The sequence below is a fragment of the Balaenoptera physalus genome (assembly GCF_965194825.1).
Source record: "Balaenoptera physalus genome assembly, chromosome: 3".
NCBI classification, from domain to species: Eukaryota; Metazoa; Chordata; class Mammalia; order Artiodactyla; family Balaenopteridae; genus Balaenoptera; species Balaenoptera physalus.
This window is the reverse complement of record NC_138890.1, coordinates 177186320-177212323: the sequence shown is the minus strand read 5'-3', so window position 1 is coordinate 177212323 and position 26004 is coordinate 177186320. Positions and strand designations below refer to the sequence as shown.

The following is a 26004-nucleotide window of genomic DNA, read 5'->3' as shown; positions in this document are numbered from 1 at the left end:
CACCCCTTCTGGCTTACATGTCATGGTTTTCAGGTGCCTTAATGAAATATTTTGTTTAAATGAAATACAGTCACTACCTGTAGTTATTTATTGTTTGCCCACTTCTCTGTCACATCTCAGACTCTCCGTCTCTAATCACTCTCTGCGTTTACAATTTCCTTTCTCACCTACTGGCACGAGTCTCCCCATCACGGTCTAAAAACGTCCTTATTTTATGTCAGTTTTGATGGCGTCATCCCCGTTTTCAGGGCTGCTGTGGGCGTTCGTGATGGGGTTTGTGTCCAGATCCCGCTCCAGGCCTCGCACCTGGTGGGCGGCTGGCGCTCCCGTAAGCTGCGGCCCCCCCCGGGCGCGTCCGTGTTACCGTAGTGCCCACGTGACTGCCCTTGCACACAGCGCACTTTTGAGGACCACAGACCCACGATTCAACACCTTTATTTGTCACTTTCCCAATCTGACACAGTGTTAACAACGGAACACACGAGGAGGTATGCAGACAGACAGGGGCTGTTTCACCACAGGTTTGCCAGCCAGGCCTTGGGCCGCCACTGGCAGGTGACACCACGCCTCGGCCCTACAGACGCCCCCAGAGTTCCTGGTGAGTGTGGTTCTGAGTCAGAGCACCCGTGACGTCCACACTGCTTGTCCCATCACACTGCAAAGTGATGCCCTCATCACTCCCTAACAGTAAGAAAACAGTGCAAAAATAGATCGCATCTATATATACATTTATTTCCCTTTCCTGAAAAAAACTTAGTACAAACTAGTAGCATATGATCCCTTTCAAGTTTGAGTTATGTGCATTTCCTTTGTTGTTTGGCTTGGTTTGGGGAAGACAAAGTTAACTAAAGCATCTCAAAGTGCAGGGCGACCACCTCCCGGGAGTGCCCGGGGCCACCACTGGCCACACTCTCCACTCCCACGGACGAAAGCCACACCCGAGCCACGGGATTTCACGGAGCACTCAGTAGTCAGTCAGCGGAGGGCAGCTACTCAGGGTCAGAGTTCTAAGGACATTCTAGCCTCGTGGTGACTTCACAGTACAGCTGAACTGTCAACCTGAGTGGACGCAACAGGTGACAGTGGTGTCCCCACCTGCGTGCACTGTGGGACGGGGTGTGCCAGCTCGTGCGGGAACACTCCCAGAGGAGGGAGCCTGCTGGGTCCTCGGGGTGGGGGCAGCACCAGCAGCCTCCCCTCAAGGCCCAGGTGGTGGCTGGTGCAGGGTCCGTGGGCCACGGCGTCTGTGACTTGTCTTCTCCCTGCCGCCGGCGTGGCTGCAAAAGCAGCCACGGGCGTTGCGCGATGCGCCGCAGGGCTGTGTCCCGGTAAAACTTGATTCGTGACAGCCGGTGGTGAGCAGGCCCAGGCTTCGGGTGTGTGAGCCTCTTCCGCTCGGTGCTTCAGAGGGACGCCGCGGCCTGCCCCGAGCTCTCGGCCACTGGGGCGTGGACGTAGCGCAGCGTAGACAGGAGGCGATGCCTCTGGAGCTCCACGTGCCTCTTCCTGACTGTAATTTTCATCGGCCTCGAACCTTAAGACTGAGGATATTCGAGGTGTAAAAATACTCCAGTATAAATATAGATCTCTTCCTATAATTTTAAACTTAACGTAATTTGAACTTCAATTTTGGTGAACTGACCACCGCCTAGTTGCTTATCCTAGAGCATTAAATAGAAATAAATAAGTACTGTGGCGCCATCAGTGTTCTCAAACGCTCGCTCTGCTGTCCTGGCACTCGGTGCTGTCAACATGGTGCACCCTGACCACGGGTCCCTGCTTCCTGGCGGGCTTGCTGTGCAGTTTCCTTCATTCACAGAGAGACATGTAGTTTCTAGTTAACCACAGTTAGTAGAAGCGAATGGGTGTTGCATAGAACATGCAGCGAAGACGCACACCTGCCTGTGTGTCCACGGCATCCAGAGCCTGAGGGAGGCACGTGTGTCTGTGCAGAGCTTGGAGCCCGAGCCACGTGCTGTGTTTGGGCTACACACAGATGCCGTGACGGAGCCGACGGGGAGGGGGCCACCGCTTCCTCCTGCCCTGAGCGGGGAGATGTGTTTCCAGAGCTACCCTTTGGGAAGGAAGCCTCAGGCGGGCTGGGGACACCTGAGACCCACCCAGATGCCTTGGCCTCGGCAGCTCGGGAGCCCGCGAGCGCAGGGCCGGGGCAGGGATGGCCACGGGGGCAGCTGTGTGCGCCAGACTTCCCTCAACCCCAGGAGGGGGTGCTGCTGTAACCATCGGGAAGATGGGTTTCCTGTGGCGGGTGGTGTTGGCCCCGCAGGCCGGCCCCGGGGCCGGGGGCAGCGTGAGGAAGCGTCCCAGGACGCCACTGGCGTGGCTTCTGCTGCTCAGACCGCCTCCCATGTGCTCCCGGGCAGGCCAGCCCCTGGCCGGGCCGGGAGGGCTGGACTCCCGCGTCCTGCTGCGGGACGGCCGTGTGGGGCGCCGGGCTGTCGGGCAGGCGGAGACCCGCAGCGTCTGGGCAGAGGATGGGTCTGGGGAGGAGTCCTGTCCCGAGTCCGCGGAGAGGAACCGGCCGGCCCTGGAGCACGGGCTTTCCCATCTGTGATCCGCTTAGTGCCCAGAAACACTCTGCACGTTCAGAGTTGTCTGCAGGCGCGATTCCCCAGCTGACTCTTGCCTCTGGAGGGAGGAGAGGAGCCCAGGGCCGGGGTCGGCCTCCTGCCTGCCTTCCCCCAGCCCTCGGGCCTGTTTCCTGGTGGTGGATTGGAGGCCTGGCCGGGCAGCTTCGGAGCCCCAAGTTTTAGACGCTTTCTAGACGGCAGTGATTCACATCTTCGCAGTGAGCCCGGACGCCTGTGCTCCATCACTTCCTGGGTGGTCGTGCGGTGAGGTGCCAGGCCTCAAGACGAAGCTGCCCGCAGAGGCCACCGCCATCCCAGGGGGAGCCCCCCGTGCGAGGGGCTGTGTTGGCTGGGAGCGCTGGCCTGAGCCCCTCTGTGTGGGTGGGCAGGGTCCGACGTGCCTGCCGTGGCAGTGCTGGCCTTTCTCACGGCCACCTGTGCCGCGGGCCAGGCTGTGCGTCCATGGAGGGGTGCCCCTAACCGGCCTGCTGCCCTGGACACAGGACAGATAGCGGCAGGGCGGTTGGGTTCCCGGGAAGCATTCCCCAGGGGCTGCCATGGGCTTTCCCCGGGACCGGAACCAGGACCACAGGGTCCAGAGGGTTACACGCCAGGCTGTGGCCATGCCCATGCAAAGGGACACACTGCCAAGGGCCCACTGTGACAGCAGGAGGCCCCCCCCCCTCTGGCGTCTCAGAGAAACCAAACCCCGCAGATGCTGCCGGCCCCGGGCCCTCCCCTGGCCTGGTCCTGCCCTGCGGTTTCTGCACTCCTGAGCGGGGAGGACAGGGAAGGCCGCTCACGGAGGCTCCAGAGAGGCCAGAGGAACCACAGCGGCCAGAGGAGCAAGGAGAGAGCCGTCGGGCCACCCGCAGCCTCTAGCCCAGGGCCCCCGGGGTCTTCCCGGCTCGGGGCGGGGGGGACACGGGCCGCTGGGAGGGAGTCACAGAGACGGGATATTCTGAGTCTTCCCTGAGCCGTTCTGAGAATAAACGTGCATCACTGTTTCCTATTTCTTCTCAGAGAAGCGAAATGAATTGCCCTTAGTTTCCATTTTTAAATCTCGTGACGTCACGCTTCGAGTCACTTTGGTCGACAGAGGATGCGTCTTCCTGTGCACAGCAGCCCTCAGCTCGGCGCCCGCCCTCAGCGCAGACCTGGCGGTCGGTTTGTGTGTCTGAGCGCGTGTGCGTGCGTGCGGGTGCGTGCGTGGGTGCGTAGTGCGCGTGCGTAGTGTGGGTACGTGCGTTCGTGTGTGCCTGGGTGTGCAAGCGTGCACGGTGCGCCCCGCCTCCCACACCTGCGTGGTGCTCTCCGGGCCCCGCGGCACCCTGTCCGGGGCTCCCTCTGCTTTATCGGTGCTGCTGGTTGGTGCCTTGGCGCTTGCGGGTCAGCACCGCGCCGACAGGGTCTGCCCCCCAGCTCCTTTAAAATGCCCCCTATGCTGCAAACCAGTGGCCGGTGTGGTCTGGCCCCGGGAGACACTTTGGAAAGGGCCATCTGCCCACTTCCTGGCGGGGACGAGGCAGGTGTGTTAGGAAAGGTGAGTCGGGGCCAAAGCTGGGGTGGAGGGGAGTGCGGGCCCGGGCGGGAGGGAGGCCTGGAGCCTCCGCGGCCGCCCAGCCCCGGGTCCGAGTTCTGCCTGCAAGCACAGGAATGTAACGAAGTGTGAGGCGGCGGGGGGACAGGGCGACGGGAGAAGGCCCCGCCGGCTACTTGCCCCCCTGCACCTTCTGGTCGTAGGTGCCCGCATGCTTGTAGCCCGGCACGTAGCCTGATTCGTCCACCAGGTCCACGCGGCCCGCCCTGCCCTTGCCCCTGCCCGACGGGTCGAAGCGCTCCTTGTGGGAGCCCGTGAACTTGGTGGTGTCCGTGAGCCGCGACACGGTGGGCGAGGAGATGGCTTTCTGCAAGAGAGCGGGGAACGAAGTTAGGGAAGTCCATCCCAGGGGCCCGGACCACGGACGGGGGCCGCCGGCGCCCGGGAGCCACGCTTCTGCCTCCCTCCCGAGACCCGCCCGCCGCACTCACCGTCACCCCTGAGATGATGGGGGCCTTGCCCTCGACGAGCCTGTGCACCTCTCGGACGGCCGCCTCACCGCTCTTGTCTTTGAATCGCTTCTTGGCCAGCTCCTCCAGCGCTTCCTTGAACTGCTCGAATGAGATGGTCCTGCAGGACTTGCCCCTGCAGGGAGAGGGGGCTCAGGGGGCACCCACCGGGCCCAGGCACCCCCCACGGGGAGGGGGCGCCGAGCAGCCACTGGGCTGGGCCCCGGTGTCATCGGGGGACCCTCACCCCACCTCCTTCCCACAGCCCAGAGCGAGTCTGCCGTTGAAACCCAGAACGTGCCCCTGCCCCGCCCTGGTCTGCAGCGTTGCACCCAACGGTCGGTTGCCATCGGCAATGGCAGCAAACATAAATCGTCTTGGAACAAAGCTGAAAGGAAGCACGTCCTTTGTGAACGACTGGACATCAAAACACATCCTTGTCTGGTTCTAAAGCGGGCGAGTGTGTGGCCTCCGTCAGAGGGAAAGTGGGTGAAAAGCACGTCGGATCCCACGGCACAGAGGCAGCTGCAGTCCTGGCTGGGGCCACCGGCCTGCGCGGGGTCGCCAGGGGGTGGGGGGCACGGTCCCCACTCGGGGACAGGATTGGGGGCCGCCTCCCCGTAGCCAGGGCCTGACCAGCACCGGGCGGGCTGGGGCACAGCCGGGACCCAGGAGCAGCTCCTTACCCAGACGCATCCCACAGCTGCCCGGGACCTGGTAGGTCATTCTCGCAATTTCTTTCTCCTCCCTCCCTCCCTCCCTTTTTGGCTGCGTTGCTTCGCGTGGCTTTCTCTAGTTGCGGTGGCAAGTGGGGGCTACTCTTGGTTGAGGTGTGTGGGCTTCTCATTGCGGTGGCCTCTCCCATTGTGGAGCATGGGCTCCAGGCGCGTGGGCTCTGTAGTTGTGGCGCACGGGCTCAGCTGCTCCGCGGCATGTGGGATCTTCCCGGACCAGGGCTCGAACCCATGTCCCCTGCATTGGCAGGCGGATTCTCAACCACTGTGCCACCAGGGAAGTCCATTCTCGCAATTTCAAAATGGCTCTAGACTGGCTCTTGGTCTCTACGAATTTTAACTGAAAAACACTTTTGCCACTTTGGATCTTCCCCAGCTAATCCATCCAGTGAGGTTTTCAATGTTCTACAGTAAGAGGAGGTGGGGGGAGGTGCCCCGGGGACCAACAGAAAGGCTGCCTGCAGAAGCCAAGGGCTCGAGACAGCGCGGCCGCCGGCACCCAGGGGACCGGCTGGAGAGGCGAGAGCAAAGTGGGAGGGGGCTGCCCCCACGTCAGCACCGGCCGCAAAGCCACAGGGACGGCCGCAGGGCGGCCACAGGACAGTCAAACAGGCCACATGTAAGGGTTTTTGACAAGGTTGCAAAAGCCAGTGAGTGGAGGTGGAACTGTCCTTTCAGCGGCCGGAGGCTGTGCGCAGAGGAAAGGGCCTGGCCTGTGCCCCACGCCGTCTACAAGATGAACTCAGCTAGACCACAGTCCTACGTTGATATCATAGACCCCAAACCATCCAACTTCCGGATGAGCATCCAGACGAAACTCTTCGTGACCTTGGCTTAGGCAAAGATGTTCTCAGGAACGACCCCCCACAAACAGTCCGTAAAAGAAAAACAATGAATTGGACTTGACCAAAATTTTTAAAACCATGCTCTTCAAAAGATACTGTTAAGAGAAGTAAAAGACAAGCCACAGACGAGAAAATCTGATAAAGGACTTGTATCTGAAATACGCAAAGAACTCTTACACCTCAACAGCAAGAAAAAACCCAGTGTAAAAAGTTGGGCAAAATACTTGAACTGGACACTTTGTCAAAGATCTACAAGTGCAAACCAGCCCGTGAAGGACGCTCCACGTCACTGGGCACCAGGGAAATCAGGTTGAACTGGGATGCGGCCCCGCCGCACACCCACTGGGACAGCGGAAGTAAGTAAACCAGATAAAAGGACACCACGGTGTGGCAGGGTGCACGTGGCAGCACCCCCCAGAAGGTGGGCTGGTAGCCCACGCACAGCCCTGCGACCCCTCTTGGGTCTCACTCGCACGTAAACCTGTGCGTGTGTGTCGCTCTCCTATTCGTGGTTCTGTTCAGTCACCAGAACTCAGACAGCCCAGCGGTAAGCGATAAACACGCCTCAGGACGTCCCCTGCGCATGCCGGGACTCACAGGCACTTGACACGTGAGTCTGAGGACACGGGACCTACTGACCACTCACCCCGGGGTCGGGGAGACAGAGGAGGGAGGACACAGCCCCAGGGGCCATGGGGAGGACGACCGAGTCGTGCCGCCAGCGAGGCCACGTGGGCGGATGGTGAGCGGAGCCCGAGAGGCCTGGACGGCTGTCGGGCGGGGGCACCTGGACCGCAGGCCTCATCAGAGCCCCCGTGTCCGGCGGTGGGTTCCACCCCTCAAAGCCTGGCTGCGACACCACAGCGGCTCTGAGGTCTGTGGGCCGGGCTGGGGGGATCCCTTGGCCCAGCTGTCCCGGGCAGCGTGTTCCGGGCCTTGTCGGGGCGGGGAACCTGCCATCCCTGTTGGTTGCTGACCCGCGACGGCCGCGGGGCCCCACTTGTTTGTCCTGGGTTGTCCAAGGCGCTCCCGTCTCTATTCACGGATGCCAGGCCTGACTGCCAGCCTGGTGACCGGCCGCTGGGGCACCAGGCGCCACCAGCGTGAGTCACTCGGGCTGGGGGCGGGGGCGTGGCCGACGGGGCCTCCGTCAGAGGCTGCATTCAGATCGAGTGGACATGCAGGCCCAGGGCGCTGACCGGCCTGCTCCACCTGGCGGGGCCGGGTGTCCCCACGTGTCCCCACCGTGACCGCCAGGCAGGGTCTCGGAGCCTGGTCTGGGCTGGCAGGGAGCTTTCCCCAGGGGGCCCCCGGTCCCCGCTGAGAGCAGTGCCTGGGGAGTTCTCGAATGACACTGCCAGCCTCTTCCCTGGAGACACGTGATCACTTTACACGGCTCCCCACACACAGGGAGCCTGTTCTCGGGAGTGCACAGAACTGGAGGGGGTCCCCCCGCCAAGCCCCCCTCCTCCCGGCTCAGCGCTGGGGCCAACCAGCGCCCTGCTCAGAAGGCTGTTGTTCTGCTGGAAAGCTGGTCCAGCAGTAATGGGGTCACTGGTCACACACGCGGCCCCGTGGCTTGTGCTTCCCAGGCCCTGCGTCCCCAGACCTCCAGGCCCAACGCAGGGCAGGCAGAGGGCTGAGCCCGGCCACTCCCGAAGGTCACCAGGGACACTCGGTGGCCAGGGATCTGGGCGGGGGCGGGGGTGGCCAGCGCAGCCATCCAAGGACAGAGGTCTGTGTCTCCAGGGCCAGCGTCATGAAGGCCGCTGGACTTTGGCTAACATGTCCTAGGACGGAGCAAGGGGCCCCCTCTGGACCACAGATAACATGCCGCTTGGGGGCTGGAGAAAGCCGACTCCCAGGCTCCCCTGAGCAGCAGAAGCTGGGACCTGGGTGACCCGTCCAGAGAGCAGGAAGTGGGATCTGGAGGGGGAGACTAAGGCACCAACGAGGGTCAGAGGAGGGAGCCTCCGGGATATTCCCATCAGACCCTGGGCCAGCAGGGCTGTGCGGGCTGCCACGGGAGCGCTGTCTGGAGGACCTGGATGCCGTGTGAGGATGCAGTGTGATGTGGCAGCTGCCCACACGTCTGGTTCCAGGCCTCGGGAGCGGGCAGACGCCAGCCCCCTGCTCCTGGGCCCCAGGGACCACGCTGCTGGCAACCTGGAATGAGGCTGCTCAAACCCAGGTCTGGCGGCCTCCAGGCCGGCCGCCTGAAGGGCAGCTGTGGCCCCAGCAGTCAGCCACTCCCCAGGCAGGAAAGAGCGCCCTACGTTCCTCCTGACTTCGCGAGGGCCTAACGCAGGCTGGAGGCTCAGGGATGGGTTCTGGGGACAGATGCACCTGAGGTCACTGAAACCACTTCTGGGTGTTTGGGGGAGGTCATCAAAAGACCTGCGTGCACTGGCGCCCAACACCGATATCAATGGGATGAGGAGCCAGCATGGGTGGAATTGCCCGATTCCTGCCCGCCCGAAGCCTTGGCCCTCTGCAGACACACCAGGCAGGCCCCAAGGAGGCCAGGGCAGAAGCCGCTGGATGCCCTGCACAGCCTCGGGCGGCCAGGAGAGGCCCCCGCGGAGGACACTGTGAGACCCCCGACGCCACAGCTGGAAGCACATGCTGGGATCAGGGCCCCGAATGCCGCAGCCTCACCCACCAGCCTGCAGGGAAGGGCAGGGCAGGGCTGGGCGCCGCTGGCGTGTCCGGGACTGCACAGCGCACCCGGCCTTGCCTGTTGCCCGCCGCTCCCGCGGGCATCCCGCCCGGCCTGGGTCTCTGCACCGATGCGCCAAGCTCTGTGCTTCAGACAGTTCCCTCTGCGGCCTGTGCAGCAAAAATGGGCCACGTCCCCAGCCCAACCTGCGTCCTCCTAACCTGCAGCCCAGACAGGGCTCCAGAGTCACGGGAAACGCCACCATTGGCCAGAAAGCCAGCGAGTGGGGGCCAGGAAGGGCCAGCAGAGCCCCCCTCCACCTCCGTAGCCTTCCCACCTGGGCACACACGCAAGGGACCCTGCGGCCCACAGACCCCCGGCGGGAGTGTTGGGGTGACACTCCTGCTTATGGGAACGGGGTCCTGAGTTAATTCCTTCGGCCCTGGGGCCGGGGGGGGGGGTGGGGGGGTACCAGAGACAGCAGTCTTCAATCAAGGCCTGGGGAAGAGCTGCAAGAAGCTTGTTTAAAACTTAACACATAGTAACATCCAAACAAACAAGCGCTGCCATGACGACGGGCCTAAACAGAGGCTGCAGATACGGGGCTGGCGGCAGGGCTGCAGAGTCATGGCAACCGCCCCAAACAGAAACAGCCGTCGGCAGTCAGCGACCCGTGTGGTTCCGCGCCCACGGCTCCCACGAGCTGAGGCGCTTCTGCCGTGGCTGCCACCTGGAGCAGCCGCGGTCCCACGACCCGCACACCGGGCCGCACACGTCCCCACCGCGCCCCACACTCCTCAGACCTGGTCCCCCAGGGGTGGCTCCCAGCCTGTCCTGCAGGACCCCACGACCCGACTCAGGGCACCAGCCCCCCAGGACCCCCCAGGGAGCACTGCCTTCCTCTCTGTTCCCAAGGCAAGGTCCCACCCTGCACAGCTGGGAGGTCTGGGGGACCCTCCCCCAGAACAGGCTCTCCCAAGTGGGACACAGGTCACAGGGACCCCCCAGGGAGTTCAGGTCCAGGAAGGCAGAGGGGGGGTAGCCACAGGCTGGTCTTGACTGTGTCTTGACCACGACCCCTCGCCGGGCCGGGGCTGCAGCCGCCCACTTCCCGCGACGGCCCGCGCCCAGCAAGCCGAGGCAGAGACCCTGGGGCCCAGAGCAGCCGGGCTCTGAGGTGGGGCCCCCGTAGTGCCTGGGCGCCAGGGGCCAAGCCTCCTCCCTGAGTGTCTGAGCAGTGCCCTGCCCTCCAGAGCGGGACCGGGACCAGATGGGGCTCCCTTTCCCAGGGGGCAGAAGGGCCCGTGTGCCTCCACTGCCCGTGCTTCCTGCACACGGGGTCTCCAAGGCCTGTCCAGGGCATCCGTGCTCCGGGTGAGCCGTGACCAGCAGAGTGGAGACCTGAGTTCTACATGTGTGTGCGTGCACGTGCACGTGTGTGCGTGTCTGTGTGATGCCTCGGGGACGCTGTTGCTGTTCTCAGGTGTGGTCACGGGGTGTGAAGGGCAGGAGAAGGGGGAGGGGGCATATCGATGCCCGGACCACACGCCCGAGCCCGTGTGCACACGCGTGCAGACACGCACATGGAGAAGCACACGGTGCCACCGTTCGTCATCCCCGCTCTTCTTCACACGTGAACATCCCCCAGAGCTGAGGGGAGCGGCGCCACAGACGCCCACCTCCTGGACTCGTGCCCCCTGCCCCCAGCAGCCCCCCACGGGCCGGGCTCTGCCACCTGAGACCCCTCGGGCCGCGGCAGACGGCTGCAGCAGCGTCCCTGACCTGGGCTCCCGGCCCCACGGGGGCATGTTCTGGTTCAAACTCCCGGGCATTGGCTTCCAGGTGGGGACAGCGTCCCAAAGCATCGCCTCCTGGCCACCCGAGAGAACGCAGAGCCCCGCTCCCAGCCCCCTGGTCCCAGGCGCACACGTACTTGATCTTGCTGAAGACGATGTCCACGTCGGTGACGGTCACGTTCCTGCCGTCGATCACCTGGCAGTCCCTGCACAGCTTGGACCAGTTCTTGCCATGCATCTCCTTCCCGGTGGCCCTGGTGTCCCCATGCACCGCAAACCTCCGGAAGGCCTCCTCCAGGGCGCTGAGCTCCGGGCCCGCGGCGGCCGCCCCCTCGCTGGCACCCTCCGACTCCAGTGACAGCCTCTTGGCTGCCTTGTCCTTCGCGGGGTCCCCTGGGGACTTGGGGGGGCGTCTTGTTGGCGGGCTTGGGGGGCTTGGGCCTGCTGTCAGCCATGCTACTGGGAGGAAGCAACAAGAGGTCACCTGCTTCTGCAGGCAGCTGCCCAAGGCCCCCGCTGCCCACGGACAGGGGCTGTGGCCCGCCAGCGACTGTGCGACCCCGGGACAAAGTGTCCATCTGCTGCAGGACACGGCGGGGCGCCTCCAGCCCCGGCGCCCTGGCCGCCAAGTCCCCGACAGTCAAAGCCTCGAGCGCGGGGGAGCACGAGGCCAGCCTCCTGGGGGACTCCCCGAGTGACCCCTTCCCGGGCGTCAGTGGGGTGACACCATCCTCGGGGAAGGGATCCAGAACCTGTCACGCTGCTGCGCCCGCCTCAGGGCCCAGTCTGCTGACCAGGGTGCCCCCCACCCAGGGGGCCGAACAGACTGCTAGTAGGAGAGGGAAGCCCCAGGCGAGAGCCGGGGCCTGTGGAGACTCCGAGGGCCGAGCAGGGCTGCGTCCCGGGCCCAGGGTGAGGGGGGGTCATGTTGGGGGGGTGGCTGATGGCGTCAGGAGCCCAGTGAATGCCCAAAGCTGGGCCCGGGTCCCCACGGGGCTGAGAAGACACCGCCACCTCCAGCAGCTCGGGGGAGCCGGGAGCTGAGCACCGACGCCCACCCCCAGTCATGGCTCGTGGTCAGCGGGGGGAAGCAGGCAACCCGGCATCGTGGGGGTCCCGAGCGGGGCCCTGCTGAACTCAGGACCTACAAGCTCCCCAAACAGAAAAGGCAGCGCAGCTCAAGAAGGCACGGTGCCTGGCGAGGATGGTCCAGGACCCGGGGGCTCAGGGCAGGGTGGACGTGACTGCGGCTGTGGTGATGAGCCCCAGGACCCAGCTCTCCATCCTGGGCTCCACGTCTGTAGCTTAATAAATTAACCTGAAAATTACTTTAACAAAAGCAACAGGAGTGAGACCCTACATGCAGATGGGAAGCGCTCCAAGGTGACGTCCTGTTGTGGGGAGAAGCAGGACGGTGGGGGGAGCAGAAATAACACAGCCGATGTTGGAGCCATCGAGGACGAACAGCATCCACGTGTGGGCCTGCACCTCGTGACCAGGTGTCGCTGTGGCTGGCTGTGGACGCGGCAGACTGGAGGCCCGGCGGCCTCCATCCCTGCTCCCTCCACGTGAGGCTTGTCAGCAGCTGGTCCCGGTGTGGGGCCAGGGCCAGGGGTAGGAGGAGCAGGTGGGCAGGTGAGGTGGAGGGAACTGTGTGAGTGCCACCTGGCCAGGCCCTGCTGAGGCACGGCTGACCCTGCGGGCTCCGGAGTTGGGAACTGATGAGGGATTCACGGCGGGTGTGGGGATGGACTGCATTACCGGATTTGCATTTTCCAATGAGGGTTTGGAGAGGGCAGGGCAGCTGCAAGGTGGACTCACAGACCAGAGTGGAAGGAGATGCAGGACGAGCGGACCTGGGGACACCTGCCCCGGAGTGTCCACCAGGCTCCAGGGACCACCCCACCACGGGGGCCCAGCTGTCTTCAGACACCACGTGATCCCCTGGTCCACCAGCCCCTCACAGGCTGTCCATGCCCCAAAAAGGCGCCACGAGGCCTGTGTCTCCAGAATGATTCTCCCTGGCAATGCCCTTAAGACGTGACTACCTGAAGCAAAACCTATAGAAAAGGTGACACAGGACAGACCATTATATGCCACAGTCACAGCTTCTGCGTGACATCAGCACACAGTGCCCCCAGCCAGGAGGGCTGGGAATCCGTGTTAGTGATGTGCCTGCAACAGGGCCAGGTGTGCCTGTGAACTGGGCCAGGTGTGCCTGTGAGCTGAGCCAGGTGTGTCTGTGAGCTGAGCCAGGTGTGCCTGTGAGCTGGGCGAGGTGTGCCTGTGAGCTGGGCCAGGTGTGCATGTGAGCTGGGCCAGGTGTGCCTGTGAGCTGGGCCCCGTGTGCATGTGAGCTGGGCCACGTGTGTTATGTGAGCTGGGCCAGGTGTTTCTGTGAACTGGGCCAGGTGTGCCTGTGAGCTGGGCCAGGTGTGCCTGTGAGCTGAGCCAGGTGTGTCTGTGAGCTGGGCCAGGTTTGCATGTAAGCTGAGCCAGGTGTGCATGTGAGCTGGGCCAGGTGTGCATGTGAGCTGGGCCAGGTGTGTCTGTGAGCTGGGCCAGGTGTGCATGTGAGCTGGACCAGGTGTGCATGTGAGCTGGGCCAGGTGTGCATGTGAGCTGGGCCAGGTGTGTCTGTGAGCTGGGCCAGGTGTGCATGTGAGCTGGACCAGGTGTGCATGTGAGCTGGGCCAGGTGTGTCTATGAGCTGGGCCACGTGTGCATGTGAGCTGGACCAGGTGTGCATGTGAGCTGGGCCACGTGTGAATGTGAGCAGAGCCAGGTGTGCATGTGAGCTGGGCCAGGTGTGCATGTGAGCTGGACCAGGTGTGCATGTGAGCTGGGCCAGGTGTGTCTGTGAGCTGAGCCAGGTGTGCCTGTGAGCTGGGCGAGGTGTGCCTGTGAGCTGGGCCAGGTGTGCATGTGAGCTGGGCCAGGTGTGCCTGTGAGCTGGGCCCCGTGTGCATGTGAGCTGGGCCACGTGTGTTATGTGAGCTGGGCCAGGTGTTTCTGTGAACTGGGCCAGGTGTGCCTGTGAGCTGGGCCAGGTGTGCCTGTGAGCTGAGCCAGGTGTGTCTGTGAGCTGGGCCAGGTTTGCATGTAAGCTGAGCCAGGTGTGCATGTGAGCTGGGCCAGGTGTGCATGTGAGCTGGGCCAGGTGTGTCTGTGAGCTGGGCCAGGTTTGCATGTAAGCTGAGCCAGGTGTGCATGTGAGCTGGGCCAGGTGAGGTGTGCATGTGAGCTGGGCCAGGTGTGTCTGTGAGCTGGGCCAGGTGTGCATGTGAGCTGGACCAGGTGTGCATGTGAGCTGGGCCAGGTGTGTCTATGAGCTGGGCCACGTGTGCATGTGAGCTGGACCAGGTGTGCATGTGAGCTGGGCCACGTGTGAATGTGAGCAGAGCCAGGTGTGCATGTGAGCTGGGCCAGGTGTGCATGTGAGCTGGACCAGGTGTGCATGTGAGCTGGGCCAGGTGTGTCTGTGAGCTGGGCCACGTGTGAATGTGAGCAGAGCCAGGTGTGCATGTGAGCTGGGCCAGGTGTGTCTGTGAGCTGAGCCACGTGTGAATGTGAGCAGAGCCAGGTGTGCATGTGAGCTGGGCCAGGTGTGCATGTGAGCTGGGCCAGGTGTGACTGTGAGCAGAGCCAGGTGTGAATGTGAGCTGAGCCAGGTGTGCATATGAGCTGAGCCAGGTGTAAATGTGAGCTGGGCCAGGTGTAAATGTGAGCTGGGCCAGGTGTGTATGTGAGCAGAGCCAGGTGTGCATGTGAGCTGAGCCAGGTGTAAATGTGAGCTGGGCCAGGTGTGCATGTGAGCTGGGCCAGGTGTGCATATGAGCTGAGCCAAGTGTAAATGTGAGCTGAGCCAGGTGTGCATATGAGCTGAGCCACGTGTAAATGTGAGCTGGGCCAGGTGTAAATGTGAGCTGGGCCAGGTGTAAATGTGAGCTGGGCCAGGTGTGTATGTGAGCAGAGCCAGGTGTGTATGTGAGCTGAGCCAGGTGTGCATGTGAGCTGAGCCAGGTGTGCATGTGAGCTGAGCCAGGTGTAAATGTGAGCTGGGCCAGGTGTAAATGTGAGCTGGGCCAGATGTGTATGTGAGCAGAGCCAGGTGTGTATGTGAGCTGAGCCAGGTGTGCATGTGAGCTTAGCCAGGTGTGCATGTGAGCTGGGCCAGGTGTTGTTTCAAAGGCGACAGCAACCCTGCCTCTCCTGGTTCCCCTTCCTCGAGCAGGACACAGGTCTGCACTGAGACTAAAGGCGGAGTGTGTGTTCCTGCTTCCGCAGGTATGACCGCACCTCCACCCCGACTCCCCCAAACCAGCTCTCAGCCCCTCGTTCCCAATGCCCCTCCTCATACTGCCCATAATGTACACCCTAGCTGCAGGCACTTCCTGCGATCAGACCAGGCCTCAAGCATCTTGCCCCTTGGGATCCAGGTGCCTTCCAGCCCCCGGGGCCCCTTCCACCTCCTGGGTCCTCTGGGCCTGAAGCCCCGGGCGGGTGCTGAGTGCACCAGGATGGCCAAGGCTCGCTGGAGGGCGGCCTGGGAAAGCTGCCGGCCCTGGGGTGGGGGGTCGGGGATGGCGTGCCTTTGGGGGGCAGGATGGGGGCCAGAAGATGCGCATGTCTGGGAGCTGGGACCCGCAGAGGGGACCCCCCACCCCCAGCCCTGCCACGCCACGCGCTCCCAGCACCCGCCTGGGGCCCGTGTGACATCCCCACCCCCGCCTCCTGGGGCCCGTCTGGGAAACACTGGGCCTGACCCCTCTCCTCCCAGGCCCTGAAGGGGCGCTGCTCAGGCCTCAGGCCCGTCCCGCTGGCCTCCTTGACGCCAAACCTCCCGAAACTCGGAACCCGGCTCCACCTCACGCCGAGCGAGCTGGGCCGGCGGCACGGGTACGGGGGCAACGCGGGTCACGGCCCGGCCACGGCGCCCGGACCCTAGCACGGGCTCTGCGGGTCACCGGGCATCGCACCCCAAGTCCGGAACCTCCCCGCGACACAGCGGCCCCACTGGCGAGCCCCCTACTTGGAGGGTCGGGGAGCTGGGGCATCCAGAGGCCTCAGCGCGCTGTGGACTCCAGGGCGCCCTGGGGTGTCGCTGACGACGCGCTAGAGCTCGACTGGGGTTCTTGTCACCGACCTCGTCCTAGAGGCTGCTCGGGACCGGGAGACCGGCCCGCAGGTGGGAAAGGGCTCCCGGGACAGCGGATGCCGGAAGGAATCTTCTGGAGCCGCGAGCCGGGGTGGGAGCCCTGGGCTCTCGAGCTCCTGCTCAGGCGTCCCTGGTCCTCAGCCCCGTCGGCCCACCCCACGTGCCGCCCTCCTGCGCTCTCAGGGCCGGCGTGGTGCCAGCGCCCTCCAGATGTCTACACCAAGCTGGGCCCAGGGGCGGCACCCTCCACCAGGGCCGAGAGCCCAAGTCCCTGGGCCGTGGCTGCGCCCGCGGATGTGCCCCCAAGGCCCGGGGTCCAGCTGAGACCCCGCTTCTGCACAAGAACCACACGGGCCCTGGAAATGCCAGGTTCCCAAGCATCTGACAAACTAGCCCTCCTTGGACCTCGATGGAGTGCCTGAGGCCGACCGGGCTGACAGTCTGCTGAGCGCACCTGACCTCGGCCGTGTAGGGCCTGGCCACAGAATGCCCCTCGCCGGATGCTGCTGGACGCGCAGAGGCAGCCCAGAGGCTCTGTGCCAAGCGCGGGAAGGAGGGGAGAAGTGCAGGGGGAGCAGGCGCTTCCCAGGGCGGCCCAGCCCCTTTGGACGGCTCAGCCCACCAGGGCCAGTCCCAGGACTGATGCGGACGGAGGGGCGGGGGAATAACAGCAGCAGCCCCAAGTAGGCCCCAAGCACAGCTGCTCCGGGGCCGCACAGGAGGCCAGGGCGCCTGGTCAGCTGGGCCCGGGGAGAACCTCCTTGACCCCTGCCGGGTGGGCACGCTGTACCCTCGCAGCCAAGATGAGGTGGGCGGGGTGAGGGTTAGGACAGAAAGTGCAGAAGACCAAGCGGCCAGCAGCCGGGGGGATGGACGCCGTCGCCTCCCCCTCCTCCCCTCCGTCCACCAGGGCTCAGGCCCCCAGGGTCGGGGTCCAGCTTCGCCCTCGGCGCAGCCCCTGGAAAAGGCACAGCCTCCGAGTGAACAGCCCGAGGGGAACAGAGGCGTCCGGGCCTGCACAGCCTCTGGCCCGGCCCGCTCCCCGGCCCACAGCTCTGGCTCCTTACTTCAGCGTCCATTTGAACACAACACAGCCCTTTGGCAACTGTTCACATTTTAATCGTAATACGGCCACCACTCCTCAGCGGCCCGACACTCGATGTGAATGACCACTCGTCCCAGGCAGCGGCAGCCTCCCAGGCGGGCACAGAGCGGCCTCTGAGCGCCAGCCCCGCAGAGCAGGCGGCCCCGGAAGTGTCGGGCGTGGATGCAGCCCTGCCGCCTTCCCGTCCCTGCAGGGGCCCCGACGGGACGCGACGAGCGGCCGCACCGTCCGAGCAGGGTGCCACGCAGGTCCCGGGTCACATGCTTCAGGCCGTAGGCCCGGAACGGCCCGTGGGGTTGGGACCTCCTGCACTGAGGCTAGGCCATCCCTCGGGGCAGCCTAGGAACCAGTCACAGCCACACTGTCCCCTACGCCCAAGTCAAACGCGGTTTCTCTGGGACGAGAGAGAAGAAAGTGGGTAGCTGAGGGCGCCCTCCTGGGGGCCGTGGCCGTCCTGCGTCCCGCGCTGCCCTGCAGTGAGATCACCGTGGGAGCCACACCCTCGGGCCTGGGGGCTCCTGCTGGTGGGGCAGGCGGGGGAGGGGACGGGCACGGCGGGAGGAAGGGGCCAGGACAGGTTTGCCACCCCTGCCCCTCAGAAGAACTGATGTGGACAGCAGGAACTTCTCTGGGTCACCACGAAGCTGGGGGCTTTGGGGGGCTCACTCTGTTGGGACCCCTTGGCCTCCCAGGAACCATACCCTGGGCCCCAGTCCCCCCGTCCCAGAGCCGGCCTCTACTGTTTGTCAGCGTGTTTCTTACAAAATCCAAGAACACGGCATCTGCAGCCAACCTGGGGTCGGGCGGGCCCTGTGCAGGGCACGTGTAGTGGGTGAACAGTGGCCCCGAGCCAGGTGTGTCCACGTCCTCGCAAGGTGGAGGAACCTTGTTTGGAAGAAGGGTCTCTGCAGACGTCGTCAAGCTAAGGGTCTCGAGATGGGTACACTCCGGACCAGGGTGGCCCTAAGTCCATTGACAGGTGTCCTTACAAGGGACGGAAGAGGAGACACACAGACACAGAGAAGCCACGTGAAGACGGAGGCCAAGACGGGAAGGACGTGGCCACAAGCCCAGGGATGCCCGGAGCCCCGGGAGCTGGAAGAGGCAGGAGGGACCCTCCCTGGTGCCTCTGGAGGGAGCGCGGCCCTGCGACACCTCAATCTCGGACTGGGAGTCTGGCCTCAGAACTGGGAGAGGACACATTTCTGTAGTTTTCAGTCAAAAGTCTGTGGTCCTTTGTCACAGCAGCCCCAGGACCCGCACACAGCAGGGACACCAGAAAGGGGTCCCTGCCCCAGAGAAAAGCGCCTGCAAAGGCCCAGAGGAGTGAAGCCTGGGCGGTGGCACAGAACCCAGAGGCAAGAGCGGGCAGAGGCCCCTCCCCGCAGACAGGGTCTGGCCTCGAGTTGGCGTGCACGTGAGACCCTCAACAGGAAGTCTGTTGGCTCCAGGAACATGGAGCTGCCCGCAGATGGCCTGGCCTCTTCCCGACGGCAGGCGCCCTGCGGTCACCACGTGCCCGCACGGCAGGTCCTGGGGCCAGGCCTCTCAGGCCGCCCGAGACCCCACGGACCCCACAGCGTGGAGGGCAGGCCGGGGCCTGGGGAGGGCGGGCGGGGCGGGGAAGCCAACCGCAGGGCCAGGAGGAGCAGAGGGGCCTGCGGGGAAGGGCCGCTGCCTGGGTCTGACGGCTGGCAGGTGAGGGACAGTGTCGCCTGCAGGCCGCAAAGCCTCTGCTGCCCCAAAGCAGCCGGCACAGGTGTGAAGCGCAAACCCAGAGGCAGCCCGAGGGTCTCCGAAGTGGTTTGCAGCCCAGCCCTCACTCCCCCTCCGCCAGACAGCTGGGAGGCTTCCCACCAACCACGGGGACTGAAAAGCCCCAGGCCCCCCACCCTGGAGGGCAGGGGACCCTGAACAGACCAGCCCTGCCCTGGGGGTGGCGGACGGCGCCCGGGAGTCAGGGGCGGGGGCCGCTGGCAGGGGCGTTCAGGTCAGCTCCTCTCAACCCCCAGCGTGGATGCGGGGATCTGGATCGCTGGCGCCCCAAACACCGGCAGGACACACATAAGCACTCCTGAGGAGGAGACGACCATTGGAGAGGGAAAAACACAATATCCACACATGATAAAAAAAAAAAACCAGGCCCAAGAGGGGGAACAAGTGCCAAGAACTTGCAGAAACAACAGGAAGCAGAAACGACTAGAGGTTCCAGTTCCTGGAGCTCGATCAGACGTTGAGTTTGAAGTAACTACGTGAACCGTGTGCAAAGAAGAAAAAGGACAAGATGAGGAATTCCAGCAAAGAACGGGAGCTGTAAGAATGCAGGAAGCAGATCTGCAAAAAGAACACCTTAGAAATTCTAGCCCTAAAAAGCACAATAACTAAAATTCAGAACTCAGTGGATGGGTTTCACAGCAGAGCAGATTAAAGAACTCGTGGATCAGAAATACCCAAAAGAAAACAGCTAGATGTGGTGGCAACGTGTGTATGTGCACACATGTACATACATGTGTGCATGTGTATGGTGTACACACATAGGAAAATCGAATGTGGGTACACCATCATATGTGAGGTAAGCTGCCATCTAAGAAGTTAGGAAAAAAACCTCAGCAAATTAAGGACAAAGGCGTTAGAAACAATGAAGATAAAAGTAAAAATTAATAAATTAGAAAACAAATCTATAATACAGAGGACCAATGACATCAAAAGTTAATGCCTTGAAAACACTGATAAAATTGATAAATACTGGGGACGTTAATCAAGTAAAATAAAGAGAAGGTCCAAATATCCAATACCGGAATGGAAAATGAGGACATCCCTACAAGCTCTACAGATATTAAGGGATTAAAATATAATAAGAGAATATTATAAACAATTTTAGACCAACATGTTTGATAATTTAAATGAAATAGACAAATTCCTAAAAACAAAACAAAATCCATTTTACCAAACAGTAACAAGAAGAAATATATTCTTATAATTGCTCTTGTATTTATTATTAATTCTTATAATCATTGAGGATTTGAATTCTTATTTAAAACCCTTCTCACAAAGAAAACTCCAGGCCTGAAAGACTTTACCAGCAGATTCTTCCTTATATTGAAAGAAAAAATAATGTCAGTCTTACACAAATTCTTCCAGAGAAGAGTAAAAGATGAAACACCCCACCCCGACTCATTCTGGCTAAAATAATCCTGGTACCAAAACCTGATAAGGGCGTTACAAGAAAAGAAAAATTTATGCCAATCTCACTTACAAACACAGATACAAAAACCCTAAACAAAATATTAACAAACTAAATCCAGTAATAGATAAAAAGGATCAATACCTTACAATCAAGTTTGGTTTATGCCAGGAATGCAAGGTTCATTTAACATTAACTTAATATAATTCATCACATAACACAATACAGAACCAAAATCATATTATCATCTTGCAGCCAAAGCATTTGATGGATTTCAGCATTTATTCACCGTAAAAATTCTTAGCAAATTAGAAAAGGAAATAAGTTCCTTAATTTGATAATGGGTACCTACAAAAAGCTACAAAATCATCACACTTTGAATATTGAAAATTTTTCTTTTCAAACTGGAGTAAGAGAAAGACGCTTGTCTGCTATCAACACTTCTACTCACTGTGTCAGTGTGGTAAGATAAGGAAAGGAAATAAATATGATATAAACATAGAAAGGAAGAAATAAAACTGGCATTATTTGCAGTTTCTATGACTGTGTACATACAAAATCCAAAGGGATCCCAGGAAAACTACTAGAATCAGCGTGAGTTTAGCAAGGTTTCTGGATACATGGTCAACATACAAAAATCTATTCTATTTCCATGTAGCAGCAAAACCAGACAATAAAAGGTATTTAGAAATACGCCATTTTAAAAAAAGTGAGGAAATATGAATTACCTAGGAATAAATTTAACAAAAGATGTGCAAGACCGTCGACACAGAGACTATGAAGCATTATTGAAAGAATAGTGATATTATGAACATGGATTAAGTCTGAAATACAAAGATGTCAATTATACCTAAATTCATCCACAGTTTTAATTTAATCCAAATAAAAATTCTAACACTTTTTATGTCTGGGTAGTGAGACAAGCTGAATGTAAAAGATACACGAAAAGGCAAAGAACCATGAATTAACCAGCGATCTTGAAGGAAGAACAGGTGGAGGATTTGCCCAGCGGTTTCGAGACTTGATGGAAAGTTCTGGAAATGAAGCCAGTGTGGTGTGGTGTGTGGTCCTGGTACAAGGACAGAAAATAAACCACCGGGCAGAAGAGAGCCCCCAATCCACCCGCACATGTGCAGAGACAGTGTGGACCACAAAGGTGGTCCTGCAGAAAAAGCGGGGAAGAAAACTTTTTCAACAAAAGGAGACGGGCTGACTGAACAGACACACGGAGAAAAATGGAAAATAATTCAGGAACAGATTGAAGCAGGAAAGGCAAAATCACTAAGCCTCAGGAAGGGGATGCGTGAGAGCATCTGATGTCCTGGGTGGGAAAGACTCTCTACACAGGACACAAAAACCACTACCCCTAAAGGAAAAGATTCTTAAACGGCACCAGATTAAAACTCAGAACTTCCATTCATCAAAAGATATCATTAAGGAGTGAAAAGACAGCTGCGGGGTAGAGAAGGTGTCTCTTACATGCAACACACATTGCTGTCTCCAGAATCTAGAAGGAACCCTGTGGATCAACCAGAAAAAGACAGCTCTAGAGAAATGGGCAAGGGACTCGAGGAGGCCCAGCACATCCAGACTCCCAGTGACTGGCGGGGACGCCGGGCTTCGTTACCTCGGCCGGAAACGCAGGCTCTGGCACGCACCCTCCAGACGGCCACCCGCCAAGAGGCCACCGCGCCCTGCCCGCTGCCGGCGGCTGTGGAGCGCGGCCGCCAAGGGGCTTCGACCCCGGGGAGCCGCCGGTACCATCGGCTACGGCTGGAGGGGGACGGGGCGCCGAGGGCCCAGCAGAAACATTCGCACGTGTTCTCCGAGGAACACGCAGGGGGGCTCCAGGCAGCCACGCCAGAGCATGGAAATAACCCCAAGGCCCGGGGCCCACACAAGACATCAGCGGATGGTGACGGGTTCACGGAACAGAGCGTGCACCGGCTCCACACGGCACTGCCCGAAATGCGCCAGCGTGGCAGGGCACGTGCTCTGAGGGAGGAAGGTTGAAGACTAAACCGGAGAGGTGGGGAAACAGGCTCAGGTAGTAAAACCACAGCAAAAGCAGAGACCCTCCCCAGGAACGGGCTGGGGGGGCAGCCACAACCCCTGGCAGGAGGACGAAGGAGCAGCCTCAGGACATCTGGAGGCCTGGGGGCCGAACAGCCAGCAGAGCCAGGGCGGGGGAGACAGGCCCAGATGAGCTGCGGGAACCGCCTTCCCAGGAAGGCAGCTTGGTGCTGGCGGCTCCTCCCAGGCTCCGAGGCCCATGGACCCCCGCACCCAGAGGCAGTGGGAGTGGGAGGCGTGAACGAGGCCCCCGGAGGATTCTGGCTTTTGTGACATTCCCGCTGGAGCGAGAGCTTCCCAGGGCTGACCTGGCCGGGCTCACCTGGCACCTGCTGTCTGTTGAACAGATGGGTGCAACAGGGTTACAGGATGAGACCTTGGGAATGTGGCCCAAAGAGGGGAGATTGTGCTGGGACAATTGGACATGGGACACGCTGGGGACAGGGGGACACTGTGCTGCGGGACACAAGGCGATGGGCAGGAAAGAGCTCCAGGTGTTCTTAACTTTTACACTTGAAAAAAGGTAAGGACCAGTCCTTCCTCTTCACAAATCTAATTACGAAAAGGAAAAGTGGGCGTGAACGCGCTCTTCCGAGGTGAGCTCACACCCCCCTGCTAGTGGGGGTCGCAGAAGACACTTGGGTTTGGTACCAAAGTCAGAACACCATCGTTTCCTCACACCCCGTGAAAGACGTTTTACATTTCTTCACCAAAGAAGGTCCTACATTTGGACATTTAGACATTAAATTACAATTGAGCTTCACTGCATGTCACTGCACATCCTGTACAGTTAAAGGGGAAATCTGCAAGCTGAGAACAGTCTTGCTTCCCTGTCTGCAAACGAGATTTGGAGACAGCATGCCACATCCCTGTGGGGAGCTGCCCTTCTCCCATATGCCCTTCTTGGGGGCTGCAGATCACAGAACCCGCACCCTCCCCTGTCACCCCAGCAGGGCCAATCAAAGCCATTTCCAGGAAGTGCCATGTGGATGCCGCTGAGGGCGTTCCCCCTCTGAAGAGGCTCTGCTGAGCTGGGACTCGTGGCGCGGATGCTGTGGCCTGGGGGTGCCGAGTTTGGGGATTCCACGGGTTGTGACACCACGGTTACCTCCCCACCCAAAGAGGAGGCTGGTCTCCCCAGGAGGGGCTGAAGAGTGGGGCGAGCCCACACGGGGCGCCGGAGACCACGTCTGAGCCCCAGATGCCGCTGGGTCCCCCCCCAGGCAGCTGCCCACCTTCCTTCCCAGGAAACACCTGCTGCTGAAGCAGTAGGAGTTGGGCGTGTGTCGATTCTCCTGCCTAATCCCAGCATCTGCCTGGTCCAGGGTTTTGGGCTCAGGTGGCCTCTGCACAGTGCCCAGCACCCTCGGTCTGGGGTGGTTTCCAGATGGTGCCAGGTTGGGCCCAGGGCACGGACCTCCCGACCCAGGGAGGACCTGATACTTCAAGGTGCAGAGGGGGCCGTGCCTCGTGGCCCCAGTAGCCCCAGATGGCGTCTCCTGTACGTGCTCCTCTGGCCTCACAGCAACATCACCAGCTATAAATAGCCCTGGCGCTAAGCCAGCAAGCCTCTCCCTGAGGAAGCTTCTAATTCTCAGCCTCTTCTGCAGGGAGCGGCTCCACTGCCCACCAGGGAGGGAAGCCACGAGGACGCAGCCCCGGAGGACAGTTTGGCTGCTCAAAGGTTTCTCTTAATCCTCAATCAGTGACCAGTCATTTTAATTTTCTTTACGAAATTCTCCTGTGATTTGCACATTTTCCACAATGAGCATCTATAACCTTGTATATAGTTAAAACAGCTTATTTATTGCAACTTCAAAGGATTCACGAAGATCAGCCAAACAACACCGAGGAGATAAGAATTCGGCCAACACAGCTTCCTCTAGGCTCCATCACTTCGTCATTCCAAAAAGATGAAGAATTTTTTAATGTAGTACATAAATTAGGGTACCTTTCTGAGTCACAGATCCTTCTGGAAATCATGAAGGCCCTTTCCCCAGGAAAACACACATATCCTTGCGTGGCACGCATTTTGCAGATGCCCCCAGGAAATTCACCAGCACCCCCTTCCCCCATCACTCATCACTGAGCCCTGGGATCCCAACCATGTGGTGGGAACAGGGGCTGGTACCAGAGGACGGATCATGGAGTCCAGTTTAAGGCACTCGCAAGGCGCCTGTCCCATGGCCCCCGCCCCTCCCCCCATTTCCTGCCTGCTCCAAGCTCTCCCTCCCCAGCCCCATTGCTCCATCCCCGGATGTGGTCCTAGTGCACTTGGAGTTCAGGTCAGGGTTTACTGATCACCTCCTAGGCGGCAGGGGCTGGCTCAGGCCCTGGGGAGGCCCCCCCCAGCACACCCTCCCTGAGAGACTGGCCACGGGGAGTCCTGGGAGGTGGTGGTGGGGGCCATGGGAGCTAAGTCTTTTATCGTTTATAAACGTCAGATGAACTAGCCAGTAAATACACAGACGGATGACAGCAGAGCCGGCTTAGCCTAAAAGGTGTCCCATCATCAGAGAGCACAAAACGCCTATCAAAACAGCAGTCACAGAGAGGGTTTTCTTCCCACCTCATTTCAAGGCTTCATTTACATAACTGAAACCGCAGAATAAAGGGTTTCTCTGGATCCTCCTTCAAGGGCGGGGCACTGGTCCCCAGGGGCGTGCGGAAAAAATACACAGCCAGCCAACCTCTTTATCTTGATTGCCGGGTTATGTGCCCACATGCGATAAGAAAACAGAACACCCCTCCGGGGATGCTTCTGGATTTGCAAAGTGTAGGCCTGACCCTCTCACCTGCACCGATATGGCGACGTTAATGCCGGACCGAGAGGGGCGGCCGAGTTATCGCCAAAGGATCACGTACATTCTCGGCCAGTGGACACAAACGGCCCTTTCTGTGGCCCTGGGTCTAAAATTCGTGCTGTATGACAGCGGCTTCATTTTAAACCCTCTAAGCCCTAATGTCCCGCCGTCTCGCCGGCAGCCGCCACCCCAGGCCTGGGCATGTGAACGGTGTTTATGTAGCAGGACACGGAGAGGGAAGGGGCTGCGAGGGGCGTCCTCTGTCGCGATACGCACCGACGCGAAGAAAGGCCAAAGCGCCTCATTTAGGGCCCAATTATAAACCTGTACCTTTGCATCGCCAGTCGCTCCAGCCCGCGCCCCCGCGTCCCCAAACCCGCGCCCGGACGCAGCCACGGGGGCCCGAGCGCCGCGCGGATAGCCGGCAGCTCCGGGGCGCGGGGCGCACGGACGCATTGGGCCTCGGGGAAGGGGCGCGGCGGGCGCCGGGAATGGGTGGCGCGCCCCGGCCTGCGGGCGCAGGTGGCAGGAGGAGCAGGGGGCCCTGCGCGTCGCTTCCCGGGACGGAGCCCCGCTGCCCCTTACCTCGGAGATGCGGCGACTGCAGCGGCGGCGCCTCCGCGACTCGCGCGCGCGAGCGACCCGGTACCCAGCCTGCGCTCGCGCCGCAGCTCCTACCCCGCCGGCTCCGCCCCCGGCCTCAGGCCCGCCCCCAGACCCGCCGGCGCGCCCCCCGGCCCACGGCTTCCGCGCCCGGTCCGCCCCACGCCCTGCCCTCCCCGCGCTCCCATTGGAGGACCCGTCCCAGGACCCGCCCCCCAGCCCCCACTGGCCCCCTCTCGGACCCGCCCCCAAGGCCCGCCCCGCCCGCTCCTGGCGGCTCCGCCCCGACCCCTCCCTCCCGGGCTGCAGGGCGCACTGAGGCCGTCCGAGCGCAGACCCTTCCTTACAAGGAGGGTCGGCGCTGGCCCCAGGGCCACACGGCTCCGCGGGACGGGGTGTCGCC

At 61.0% G+C, this 26004-nt stretch overlaps 1 protein-coding gene across 1 annotated transcript; it reads right to left on the bottom strand.

The window, feature by feature from the left end:
• Positions 1-419: 419 nt before the first annotated feature.
• Positions 420-25665, bottom strand: TPPP (tubulin polymerization promoting protein). Its single transcript, XM_082456769.1, is given in 5 exon segments — positions 420-4498; positions 4623-4776; positions 10812-11083; positions 11085-11130; positions 25584-25665. Coding segments are annotated over 4 exon segments (666 nt in total). The 5' UTR covers position 11130; positions 25584-25665; the 3' UTR covers positions 420-4303.
• Between the last annotated feature and the right edge of the window lie 339 nt (positions 25666-26004).